Raw genomic sequence first — 14,227 nt, forward strand, 5'->3', positions numbered from 1 at the left:
TGATACCACAACACCAACCCACCTAATTTTTGTTGACATTCTCCTCTGGTGTGCCCTTTTCCTAATGTTGGTCTAGTAATGTCATCGCAAGCAACAACATTATTGAAGTCATGCAGACAGGAAATGATCCACTTGCAGCAAGCATATTTGCCACTGCACCAGTGTGAGATTGGAGAGTAATCTGCTCCAGCATGACATTATGGTTACGAATATCTTATATGTGACACATTACACATTACAGCAATATGCTAGCTATGATAAGGAATTTACCACAGTTTTGAGAATTTCAAGCAGCATGTAACTGCAAATACTGCAGATGCAGTCTTTCTCTATGATATCACATTTTCAGTAATATATATGCCACAAAATTTGGAAAATATGTCATTAGTTTGTATTTATGAACAGAGCAATAGTTTAGTTCTGCCTCATCAGAAGTGTGTGCATGTAGTTTCATAACCTTGACAGTAACCAGGGTACATGAGTAAACAACCCGACACCCATCCTCACATTTTAATTTCGTTGTTGCTCAGTCTTGACTGGTGCACAGATACAGTTCATGCAGGGGCTTGCATAAGTGTCCATACCTCTTGAATTCTTACACATTTTATCACATTACAAACACAAACGTAAATGTCTTTTATTAGGATTTTATGTGATAGACCAACACAAAGTGTCACATAAATGTGCAATGGAAGTAAAATGATAAATGGTTTTCTTTTGTATTTACAATTAAATAACTGAAAAGTGTGGTGTTCATTTGTATTTAGCCTTTGACCAACTTCCCTGTCTCTGCTAAAAAACGGTGTGTTCAGGGTGATGTGCAGTGCTAGTTTTTTTTTACCACACATAGTGTTTTGCATTTAGGCCAGACGTTCAATTTTGTTTTTCTGAGCAGAGCACCTTTTTCCACATGTTGTCTGTGTCCCCCACATGGCTTGTTGCAAACTGCAAACGGGACTTCTTAAGGTTTTCGTTCCACTCCTCCATAAAGGCCAGATTTGCAGAGTGCACTTATGTTGCTTTATGATGCTCTTTGTTCACTATTGTTCTCTAACAAACCTTTGAGGGCTTGACAGCTGTATTTATATCGAAATTAACAAAGTTCAAGGGGTATGAACACTTTTGAAAGGCACTGTACATGCTGCATAACATATTCCCCATTGTGCTCTTCCCCATTCAAACCACTGAGTGGAGCACAGTCAGTCGATATACAGGGGAAACATGTTTTAAGTAGAAATCACCCAGACTGTTCAACGTTAAACTTGTAGCATTCATGTTAGAGCCCATTGCAAATACAGTATTCAAAGAAAAAAAGAATCACTATTCCATAAAGGTACTAATTTGCACCGATCTGTTATCTTGCCCAATAAAATGATGTTAGGTCAATAAAGGTTTATTCTCCTGCATGAAGCTGACTTTAGTCTGTCCTTTATTCCATCTGCCTCCCCTCCTTGACTGTATCAGCTCTTGCTCTTTCTTTTTGTCTCATCCTTTTTGTCTGTGTCTTTTTCTATATCTGTAGTATGTTTCCAGTCTTGACTGTTCCCATGTCACTTTCTAACCCCCTGACCCTCCTCTTCCTCATCCTCTCTCTCTCTCTTGTGTATTGCAATAACACAATGCGCAGTGTCTTTAGGATTGTTTTTCCACTTGCAGTTTTAACTCTACGGCCTATTGTCACACCTGTGCCATTTCCATTTTTACTTAGAAACTCTTAATTTTATTAATTCTCTGCCTGTGTTTCTGTGTCTCAAACACACGATCTTCCAGCTTATGTGAAACATCAATGTCAAAACAGATAAATAACAAAGCATACTGCAGCATACAGAGGATTAGGTCCCCAAGGGCAAATGTATCGATGCAAAGAGCTGAATCTCTGCTTTGTCTTTTGCACACTCTTTCCCTGCTCCTTATGTGTATTCATCTCTACCGGTGTGCTACTGTGAATTAAAAGTTCCAGGTTGTTAGTGAAAATATCTCTGTTTGATATTTTATTTAGTGTTTGTGCCTGTGTGCTTCGGCCTTAGACATATATAGACATCAGTGTTGGAAAGGAAAATGTAAAAATAAACATAGTTTCTCTGAAATAAGCTGAAGCTGTCAAAAGTGATCTATTCTTCTATTTCATATTTACTTGAACAGACTTTTGATTTTCAGTGAAACACATTATATTTATTTCTTATTTTAACTTAATCAAGCAAGATGGCATGAACAAAGGTATTGAGACCCTTAACCTTTTTGTAGCTTAACCTTTTGAGGCAATCACTGCAATCAAGCCCTTTTTGTAGCTCTTAATGAGACATTTCTCTTCCTGAGCAAACTGCTCCATTTCTCTCAGGTGTGATGACGACTCCTCACCGTGTGTTCCATCTCTCTATGAATGTTCATTTGGATTAAGATCAGCACTCATAGCAGCCACTTCAGATCACTCCAGTGTTTCATCCTCATCCATTCTAGATGTATGTTTTTGCCACTGGGCAGTGTGTTTGTCTCCACAACTCCTTCAGAATCTCCTAATTTCATTCTGCCCTATCACATTCAAGGCACTCTGTGCCAGCAGCATAACATAATTGAACCTTCCGCATTTGCCACAATGTGGATGTTGTTTCTCTGAAAGCTTCATTTGTTATTCCATGACCTTAAAACTGATGTTCTTTACCTGGAAGTCGTCACTTTGTTTGTTCTGTCCAATACACATTCTCCCAGAACTGTCATAGTGTGGCCTCCCTCCAGTAGGGGTCCTTGAGCCCCTTATGCTTACCCTGCTTTGGATACCTACCTTGGATAAAAGCATCTGCCAAATGACTAAATGTAAATCTGAACTCCAGTAAGTTTGTGTTTCAATGGAGCCCACTTTCATTCTGAAAACAATAGTTACTGTTGTACCTTGATCTTGGAGGTCAGCTTGCATCGGTTTTGACGTTTCCTTGGTCCTTTTTCCACAACTTGAACTTTCCTTCTGTGGAAATCTGGGCTCAATATTCATCTAGCAGCAACATCCTGGGAGGTTGGCTTTGGTCCAGTAGCCACAGCCCAATAATATTGACAACTGTGGCCACAGGAACATCAAGCTGCTTGGAGATGGTCTTGTAGTCTTTATGTTGACCGTGCTTGGCAGATATTTTTATCCTTATCTCCTCAGATAACTCTCCTCTTGTCTTTCTCTTGTTCATGTTCAGTGTGGTGCACATAATGACACCAAACGGCACAGTGATTACTTTTTTCTATTTAAATAAGCTGAAGGACCGGTTGTAAGAATGAAGACACCTGTGGTAACTAATTAAAACATCACTACAATTAACTTATTTATTGTGTCTTCTGAGGCTTTTAAGATCTTTGTAGTATAAGCATCAATTCAGCTTTTATCACAGCTTCTTTGCTTTATTCAGCGGTAAATGAATGCATGTAGGTAAGCATGACAGATTTCCACACTTTTCAGGAAGAATGGGCCATTGTTTCTAAGAGGTGTGAGTGTAACAACACTTTAACTGACATCTATACACGTTCACACACTCATGCATGTTTTCCAGCGTTTCTCCAGAGACCCGGCGGCCAGCTGGCCAGCTGGCCAGCTAACTCTTACTGTTGGAATCACAGCCATTGCACAGCAGCTCTGTTGTACCGCTGTACTGTGTGTATATGTGCGGGAGATGCTTTCATGCATTTTAACTGTGCACTGACACACGCACAATTATTACACAAATCGCCCAGCAGAGCATCTCTATCTGTCTGTCTCCATCTCCCTCACCTCTTGTCTCTCCCTCTCTCATACACACAGGAGACACAAAAATCCACAGGGACCAATAAAGCCAAGAGACAGGCGCACAGAGAAGACAGGAAGGAAAACCTATAGAGTGAAGCCTTGGCAGAGTGAATATACTGTAGAGGGATGTGCTTCCCTTTCCTGCTAAGTCATCCTCACCTTCAGTAAAAGCCTGGTTAGAGCTGTAAAATACCGAGACATTGCAGGTGTAACTAATTAGGTAAATACTATAATTGACAGACCCTAATTAATTTCACTGGAGAAAGGAGACTGAATTATTTACAACTGAATTACTTCAATCGTCTATGGCCATCAGTTTAAAAATGATATGCCGAGGTTTAGGATGGTAACAGCCCAGGCTTAAAGGCATAATTTCTACCAAATAATTTCTTTCATAAAACATTCAGTGTATAACTCAACAATTTAAAGAAAAATGTTCTGGTCCTGAAGGCTTGTACGTATCAGCAATGGCCCTAATTAAATAAGAGCAGCCCAATTTGCTATGAATTCTGGAGGTTTTTCTTTGTGTCTTGATGATGTTCTAGTGATAAAGATAAGTAAAGGTTGTCATTAACCTGTTAATGACTAGAAAAGTAAACCTGAGACTGTGGATTCTTAATAGAGGCTCACTGGACACTTTATTAACCCTATTTGCATAAATAAGGAGCTCAAAACATTAGAAACACCTCTTAATATATTCAAGTAGTAAAACTCCACCAACCAATTTGATCTCAGTAATAAACATGTAGTGGTGTTATCACCTCTCAGTGGCAAAAAGTGTGAAATTAGAAGTAGAATTCATGGCAGAGCTGCTGTACTGCAGTGCATTAGCGTGTATAGGTGTACCTGAGCAAGTGAGCGTACTTCTGATGTAAAGTGTTGATGTCATAATTGTATCAGGTTATTTGAGGTTAAACTAACCCCCTGGTAATTATGCAAATATTAAAATAGCCTGTATTAATGTGTATTAGTTTTTTTGCCAGTTCACTCTGACTATGAAATAAAATCTAGAAATCTGTAGCTGCAGATGAAATATGCTGAAAAGGAGAGAGAGAAGTTGAGGAAAATATAAAATCAATAACATTTCTGATTGAATTAACTTTTTATAGCACTAAAATTAAAGCTAATTTAAAATCCCCAGATAACAAAAGAGTGAAAGAAAGAAAAGAATTGGTAAAAGAACTGAAACAAGTTTATCCAAATTATTATTAATGTTATGGCTTAAATGAGATTTCTCTTCCAGGACTTAACGTGCAAACAGAACTCTCTGTAGAACCATGTGCCAAGTCTCATTATGATGTGCTAAACGTATTACTGTCGTGAACAAGTGCAGAAGGAATAATGCTAAATAGTAAAGAAATCAAGTATAAATCAGAGGCTGGAAAATGCATGGTGATATCATGGTTGACTCATGGTTGTTAGGAAATAAAGACCTGAGAGCGAAAGAGAAAAGAGAGATGATAAATGAATCATTTTCACACCGGGGGGTGAGTCTAATAGAAATGATCATACAGTACATTCCTGGACTAGTGAGTTATGTTGTTTCTTTGTCTCTTGTGTATTTAACCAACCTAAATTTGCATATATGCAGGAACATATGCAAGAACACATGCTGGCACAAATGAAACCAGCTGAACAGAAAGAAAACATCTAGTGACTGCTTATTTTAAAAATATGTGTACGCGTTCTAGTGGTGCCCAGTTTGTGTTTTTCCTATTAACGTCTAAGATGTTATAAATTAGTAAACATAGATGTGACATTGAAGATTGTAATGTGACACGTATTATAGTTCACAGTTCTCCCTGTTGGTGCCAGATTAGTAACAGTAAAGCCCGACATAAAAGTTTACACAAAGGAAAATCGCAAACAAAAACTTTGACAATACCAATTAAGGTGTCTTTAAGGAATAATGCTGTGATGGATTACAGAGAAAAAAGAGCAGCAAATTGGTGATTTTTTTTTATTTAGAAAAACTGCTGCTAACTGTCATACGAACTGGGCTACAGGAGTGCTTTAATTTGTTTTTCGTTTGCCGTAAAAACAGCATTGTTGTCAGATGAAACAAGAAATTGATTTCCTCTGTCAAAGAGAAATATCTTTATTGAAGAGGGGAGAGAATTAGAGAAAGAGAAGGTGAGAGGGAAAGAACAACGGAAAATGAAAGAAAAGAGTCAAAGAAAAATGTGGGGCTTTCAGGTGCTGTGTGTGTGTGTGTGTGTGTGTTTTGTCAGCAATGACAGAGTGACCTAGTCCTGACTGTTAGCTGCAGTTTGTATAAGAACATCTCAGCATAATAGTACAGTTTACCACATACAGATACACACTAACTACACCCCAGGCCAAGCAGACACACAAACATATATACAGTATGCAGACGACTGCGTATCGTTTCTTGCTCTCAGCACCCATTTTGCTTCAGCAGATTGCTGAGTTCATGGATTTTATATTCCCGGATAGCCTTGACCGCAAAGATGTGTTTCTGCTGGAGTGTGTGTGTGTGTTTGTGTTTGTGTGCGCGTGCTGACTCCGTGCTCTCTGTATCACATTTACAGGTCGACAAAAATGCAAAACAATTTCATAGACTTTTTTTTTTTCTTTTACAGCTTATCCCCAAGGGTAAGTTAAATATTGAGCACACTGCTTCTCTTTTCGGCAATAACACTGCAAGCTAGTGGGGCATCAGTGATTTTCATTGTCACATCTTTTCTAGTTAGATGGCTCTGTGCATATCTGTGTGTTCCCCTTCATTGACTCAGGAGCACAGCTACACTTTTGAAGGAAACTCAGGCCTGGAGATTTTGACAGTCTAAACTATAAGAAACTAAAACAATACACCAAACATTATATGGTGAAGAGTCATTGAAACGGTGATATAAGTGACCTGTAAGGTTATTACTGCTTAAAGTGGTTGTAATAAAAAAACAAAGGATCAAATGACTGTGCTGTGAAAGGGGTCACTCACAGTGATGCACTCACAGACAATTACCACCGGTAAGTTCCCTTAACTCTACAAAGCTTCGTAGTATTATGGTTTGGAGTTCAGCAACCTTTCTGTTCTCAGTGCAACATCTGGCTACAGCAAGCAGCTTTAAAAAAAATATCACTACACCTCTAAAGTTAAAGACTATAGTGGAGAAACAGAAACATAAACCTAAGTAAATGATAATGTTGCTGCGCCTCTGTTGATTTATGAGTAAAGAGGCAGCTGGTTTCTATTGTAAGTTCACCACATCAATTTAAAATGTGATAATTTGTCAGTGTTGTGTTTACAACTTGTTTCTTCCTCCCCAAGTGGTGAAAATGAGGTCAAATTGCAGGTTTACAAACCCCATAAATGCCACAATCATGCTTTGATAGTTATTTTAACTTTTCATGAGCCCCTTAAAAGAGACAGTGTGTTGATCAATAAAAAACAGGTATAAGTAGACAGGGACTACTTAATAGCTAAACTGGCATTAAAGCCTTGTAATGTCAACAATGTACCACTGTTTATTATCATAGTTCTCTCCCTCCAGAACTTGTGATGATTGTGACAATACTATCTACTCGCATCAGGTTATCCCTTCACAACATCAGAACAATCAGACCCTGCCTCTGTGAATATTCTTCCCAGTTCCTCGTACAGGCACTTGTCATCTTGACTATTGCAATGCCTTACTGGCAGAGTTACCATCATGCACAAATACAACCTCTCCACACAATCTGTCTGATTTCTGATTAACCATTAAGGACACATTGTCACACCACTGTTCATATCCCTGCACTCTGGCTTCCAGAGGTTTTCCAATTCAGGTTCAAAGCTGAAAGACACTGTTCAACAGCTCCTTCCTACCTGAGCACCCTAATCCAGGTCAAACTAACCCTAACTACCCTAACCAATTGCCTCTAGCTGTCACTACACCACATATTTAAAGATCCCAAGTTAGCACCAACTGCACCCACGATGGTGAAGTGACTCCATCTACCTAATTCTGCTTGCTCAGCAACCTTATGCCCAATATAAAAAAATGAGCTTTATATGTACTGGAAAAATTAAAACAAACAAAACCTTTTTCTCCCTTATCTCGTTATTATGTCTTACGAGACATTTCTTCTCACGGCTTCACTCTGCTCACTTGCAAGTTGCTTTGGATAAAAGTGTCTGCCAAATGACTGAATGTAAATGTACAAAAGTAATTCCCAGTATAGGAGGCTGTACTCTAAAAATACCTTCTTTGTGTTTTGTATCTTATCCAATCTTATGGAGCACGCATTCACAGCTCAAAGTCCCACGTGTGCTCGTCAATGATTATTATGGAATAATAAGCAGCACATGTTTCTTTCACCTTCCTGTCTTAGTATGACAGTACGTCATGTTATTTTAAACATCTAAACCTAGCATGGCCAATCTGCAAGACTGCTGTAATTTTTCAATGGTGACATGTTTGGTAATGAGCTGTTGTTGTGGCAGTGTTCTGCACTGCATTTGCCATCACTTCATAAAACTGCCCCCAGTGGTTTGGCATCACCAAACTGACAGCAGCTCCCAAACCCCCAAACAAACAAGCATGGGCTGCTCTACTGAAACTGCTGAAGCAAATACAAATAATGGAATGACAAAATTTCAGCTGGTGCCTGCACAGACAATGAAATCTGCAGTGAAAAAAACACATCGATCATGATTTGTAAATCATTTTGAAATATTTAACTACTTACATGTAGTTGAATTGTTCCTGAATCATACGGAGAAGCAAGAGCAGTACTAGGACTGTACGATTGTGTCAGATATTTTTAATTTTGTTGGTTGCTTTGTTTCAGCGCTTCATTTTAATTTGAGTCCCTTGAGTTATTTCCATTTATTATTACTAGTCCGTGCATAAAACTATTGAGTCGAAGGTTGAAGGGTGATTGATTAAAGAGGCAGATTGGTGGCGTCCTCCAGAAAGTCAATGTGTTTTTTAAAGCAGAAATGATGAATAATGAAGATACCGTTTATATGTACACTGACACTTTCAAATACAAGTACACTTGCAATCATGTGCAATTCTCTTAAGTTGTGCTTATACCTGTGATCATTTCTTACTTAAAGTACACACACGCCATCCGTCCTACCTGTGTCTGCTCCCCCCTCCTTTCAGACAGCAGCCACGACCCCCGCTGACAGTATTTGAGATTTACTCTGGACTTAACCTTGATTGCTCCTGTATGTCTCTGCGAGTTTGTCCATTTTTCTATGTGTGTTTCACATGTGGTATAATGCATGTCTGAGCTCCAGGTCTTGTGGTCGTCATGGTGACTGGGCATGTCCTGTCCCTTGCCTCCCCATATATATTTACTCCATCACCACCGCTCTTTATTAAATTCGCAGTTTCGACTCATTTTAACGAGCAACTAATTTACATCTGACAGCTTTATTAATTTTCTATTTGACAAATAGGCTCTTTGATCAACTTATCGAAGTGTAACAAGAGACGTGGTGGCATTTTTAACACATTCAGTGTTTATTAGTTTGAAAGTCTGCACTTGATTGATGACTGCACATGATTTTTACACTACTTACCGGCCAGCAGAAGCAAACTTTTCAGTCCATCATCTCCAAGTCAACACATGGGGGTGAAATTTCGGGCAGTTTCTTATTTGAAGAGAATATGCTTTCTTGTCTCAACACATTCATTGACAAAAAGTGTTTTGACCAAACTGGTTTTTCAACTCTTTTAGTAACAATTCAGAGTGATGATGGATGTAAAAAGTTCAAACTGGTGAATGCATTTTAGGAGTAATTGCTTTCACAGCAGAACACAAAGTCTTTTTTAGCGTTTTCAGCGTAGTTAACTGCATAGATGGACTTTCATATTATTTTCCCGAGACCCGCTTTTATGCCCACTGAGCACCAGCTAAAAGGCCTAAATGTTTGAATCTAACCGCAGTCCCATTTACTTAAACTGTTTGACAGAGGGCTGACAGAGAGCGGGAGAAATGGCGATAGAGAGAAAGACAGACAGAGAGAGGTTGTGGTATTTGTTCTTTGTGAGATAAATATAGGAGGTGAGTGGGTGGAATAGAAACAACCTAACACTCTAGCAGGATAAGAGAGGAAACACAGAAAGATAGATATAATGACACCAGGAGAGAGACAATATGACATAGTGATAATAATAGCAAGGAAGAGACGTAATGACACTTAGGGAGAGCTGCCATGATACTAATACAAAAATAATTGTGGTGAAAGAGGGATGCAGAGAGAGCGGCTGGGATAAAAGGATGGGAGAGCAAGATAGAGATAGAAAGAGAAAAGGGAGCAAGTAGGTGATGCCAGAGAGCTGGAAAAGGAGATAAAGAGAGGAGTGAAGCTACAGGGAGGAAGAGATGTATGGAGAGAGGTAGGGGGCTGGTGATAATACCAGTGTAATAAAAGAGAGCAAAGATGGACAGGGGGTTGGAGACAGAGAGAGAGAGAGAAGATGAAGAGAGATGGAGGGCTGCAGAGAGACAAACATAAAGTGGGAGAGACACAATGATTCTGACACAGAGATAATGAAAAAGATGGAGGTGTGAAAGAGGCAAAGAGGGATAGAAAACAAGGAAACCAAAAAAAAGGAAAAAACACTCCAAAAAGCCTTTTCCTCTCCTCTCCTCTCCTCTCCTCTCCTCTCCTCTCCTCTCCTCTCCTCTCCTCTCCTCTCCTCTCTTTCATAGCCAGTATTGAATCACTGCAGTCAATAGTTCTACACAGCGTAACTTAGAAAGATGCATTTGATTTGTGGCAGCACGCTGTGGAAAGATGGGGCTAGCATCTGATTTATGAGCCAGGGACCTTGTGGTCAGGTTCTAGTAGAGCACTCGGCTTCTTCTCTGCTGTTTGTCAGCACCTACATGTTTAGAGTCTGTCTGATTGTTATGTAGATCTATGCACTGACCCAATTCATTACACACCAGTGCACTCATTGTTTTTACTGAGAAAATGTTTCTGCATTGAAGGTAAAAGAAATATTTGTTGTACAACTGGAAGAGGTTGAGAAACGAGCTGCTTTGGTTTCATTGTGGCATGCAGTTTTTGGAAATGTCTCTTGGGATATGGAAAAATATTCAAATTTGTATTTTAACTGGAGTCTCTCTGTAGTGTCAGTGTGTAGCCCTGCTGACATGCACATACAGTTTATATGAAGTGATAAAAAAAGCGGGGAAAACCTCAAAACCTGAGATATAAATACGGCTTCTACACACTGAGAATCATTTACAGTATACAACGTTCACACACAGCTACGTTATGGGTCAGTCAGCACATTTCACCTGATCAAGTGAAGCAACTCAGCTTTTAACTAAATATATTTGTTAGTTCTTCGAAGGCAGCGGATGTTATGAGAGTATGTAGGGTCAGCAGGACGGATGCAGAGCGAGGAGAGGACCGGAGACATGGGGATATAAAATGTGGACGTGTGACTTTGTGTCTACATGATTTCTAAACTGTTACCATGACAACGAGACAGACCAGCAGCCCAAAAATTAAACAGATTTAAGTGAGCCTGCCTAACCTTTTCCTATCAAATTGGTTGCTAATTAAAATGATACACAGGACTCGTTTTGCACCAGACAGGACAAAAAAAACTGTGTTTGGTTGTACTGTGTTAATAATTATTATGATGGAGGCTGCCACTCATCAGCAGACATCACTATATACTGACAAAGGTTATTCTAACTCTTTCAGAAAGAGTCGATGTGGGGCTGTAGACATCACAATGTCAGCTGGTCAGACAACAAATATCTGATCTTGCAGTCAAACATTCAGTTTATTCTCCAGAAGACAGGATGTTTAGATTGTTAAACCACTTACAGTTACGGTTAGTTAGGGAAAGATTTTTTAATTCTTACTCTTTACATGCTGTTAGAAGGTTTGACTGATGGACTCGTGATTACTAGAGGTTGCCAGTTGCTGGACAGTTACTCCACTGGACAAACTACATTAACAAAATGTAAGTATGAAACACTACAGGGGGAAAACTCAACAGCAAAGCAAAGTAGGTACTTTTTATCAAAATGCCCCAAGTATGGTGCTACAATATGGCATCCGTTGTGATGGAAATATCTGCAGAAATCTACTTATCCCATCTGTTCAAAAGCATGCAGAGGGGGATCTGGCAGCAGAAGAGACCACAGACAGAAATAGAGAGACAACTGGAGACAGGATGAGAGACAGACACAAAGACGGCTGAGGGGGAGAGGTGAATTGGGTTGGAAAGACAGCGGAGAACAATCTGAAATTAATCTAGACACTCCAGATGGTTTGAAGATTGTGTGTGAGCAAAAGTGGATGCGTGCTGGTCTGTTACTGCCAGCCTGTCCAGTTGGGCTTGTGTATAGGTATTTACGTATGTTTGTGTGTTTTGTGTTACTTCAGACAATTAAGAACATCTGGTATGTGCACAATGGGCAAGTTCTGCTCTCATTTTGATGGGGAAAAGTACAAAACCACGGAAAAACAGACAGACACACATTTTGTTAGCACTTGGTTGATTGACCTAGTGGTTGTCTCTGGAGCGTACAACACTTTTCTATACATGTGTGCAAGAGAGAGAGAGAGTGTGTTCGCAGTAATAAAAGCTTAATAAATCAATAGCCATCGCTATCTGAGAAACAATTACTGCTGGCTTTCATGTGGGCCACACACACTGTGCTACGTGCCCTGTATACTCTAGTTTCTTGAGGAGTAAACTATATAAAGTGTGAGTCTCGAGGAGTAGCTGAAGATAAAAGACGCAAGAGAGAAGAGAGAAGTGCCGGTGGAGTTTGTAAATGAGGAAGAAGGAGGGGAACTGAGAAAAAGTTAGGGATCCTTAAACCTTGATAGTTTTCAGTCTTGTTGGTGTTTTAGTTTTTTCACGTGGCACTCTGCTCATACTGTATCAGTTTGTTAATTAAAGCTAAATAGTTAGTTTTTACAGACTTCCTTAAAGTTTCATATTTCATATCCTGGCTAACTGTGGTTTGTTTTGGTTCACCCCAGTTACATGTGTAGCATGTAATCACCATATTTATTATAAATCAGCTTGGCTTTTAGGTCATCTCCTTTATTATTTATATTCTGCCTTTTTAAAGTAGGAACTTCTCACTCGAGCTGTAGCCATCTGTATGGAGTTGGGTCTTCTGTATGTATGTGCAAGTGTGTCTCCTGTGAAATACTTTAACCCATGTACAGTACACGGACGTATTCAGCACCCGCTGACACTGAGAAGTAGAGAAGGTCAAGTCCTGAAAGTGCCGTGCAAATAGAACCAATCAAAAGACATGTAAGCACTCCGCTTCACCAGATCATATCCCTCCGCCGATGGGCAACAGAGACAGCTGTATATGATATCATATGGCCATGAGTCCTCTTTAACTTTATAACAAGCTGTTTTAGTTGGATAATAATAACAATCATTCATTATCACAAATTTTAAAGGAATCATTAAGGCTAAAATTCTCCAAAAAGAATTGAATATGCACAATGTTATGTGCAGCATTTACAGATGCTCTAAACAGATGCATATGAGCTGGCTTAGTATGAGGTTCTGCATTTATGTGTGTTTGATGTAGTGAAAGTTGAAGCTGTATGTTTGACTATTCAGTGTGACAATGAGGACAAAAGAGTTGTTTGTATGTTTTACTGTTTGATATCATGAGATTTTAATGAATGAGCAATGTTATCATAGGGCACATGCTGTTAAAACAACACTATGCAATACTATGCACGTGCTTAAATGCATGTGAGTGTATACCTCATGGGTGGTTATTTCTGGTTTCAGGTCACTGACATTGTCAGGGTTAAAAAGACATGAAATCTAAGTATATACATTATGTACTCATATTCAGGCACTTTACATTAAACTTTCACATGACATATGCAACAGTGCCAGGAGAGCATGTGTTATTCAATCAACTACACTTCAAAAGGTTTTAGAGGCTAGAATAAAAAAAAGAAAGATGTTTAGCATTCATGACCTACATTCACTTTATCTTCTTGTTCAAACTGTTGCAAAGCTGAAGGGAAAATTACCAATTTATTATTGTAGGCAAAGCATGTATCAAATTACTTTTAAATCATATAGTGTGGTTTATTCCAGAATGTAAATCTGAGATCCTAATATACTAATCAGATTTTGTCTCATCTCTCTCTTCCAGCTGAATCCTGTGGTGGTGTAGTCCAAGGCCTGAATGGCACCATAGAGTCGCCTGGTTTCCCCCATGGTTATCCCAACTACGCCAACTGTACGTGGTTGATAATAACGGGGGAGAGGAACCGAATCCAGCTGACCTTCGTCACGCTGGCTCTGGAGGAAGACTTTGATATTGTATCAGTTTACGATGGACAACCATCGCCTGGAAACTTAAAAATGAGGTTAGAAATTGCTCTTTTATTTAAAACATGATCTTCTTTATTGCTCATTTGATGTGCTTTCTCTTCCTTGTTCTCTAGCTTTCCCCATGCACCTTCTCTGAGCAAAGAGT

At 39.2% G+C, this 14,227-nt stretch overlaps 1 protein-coding gene across 1 annotated transcript in view; it reads left to right on the forward strand.

Moving 5' to 3' along the window:
* LOC113174926 (CUB and sushi domain-containing protein 1-like) overlaps positions 1-14,227 on the forward strand; it is a 330,106-nt gene that overhangs the window by 64,342 nt on the left and 251,537 nt on the right. The window contains exon 2 of the mRNA XM_026379140.1: positions 13,901-14,117. Within this exon, the coding sequence (XP_026234925.1) occupies positions 13,901-14,117 (217 nt within the window). The remainder of the gene's footprint in view (positions 1-13,900; positions 14,118-14,227) is intronic.

This window comes from Anabas testudineus, chromosome 3, assembly GCF_900324465.2.
Source record: "Anabas testudineus chromosome 3, fAnaTes1.2, whole genome shotgun sequence".
Lineage (NCBI taxonomy): Eukaryota > Metazoa > Chordata > Actinopteri > Anabantiformes > Anabantidae > Anabas > Anabas testudineus.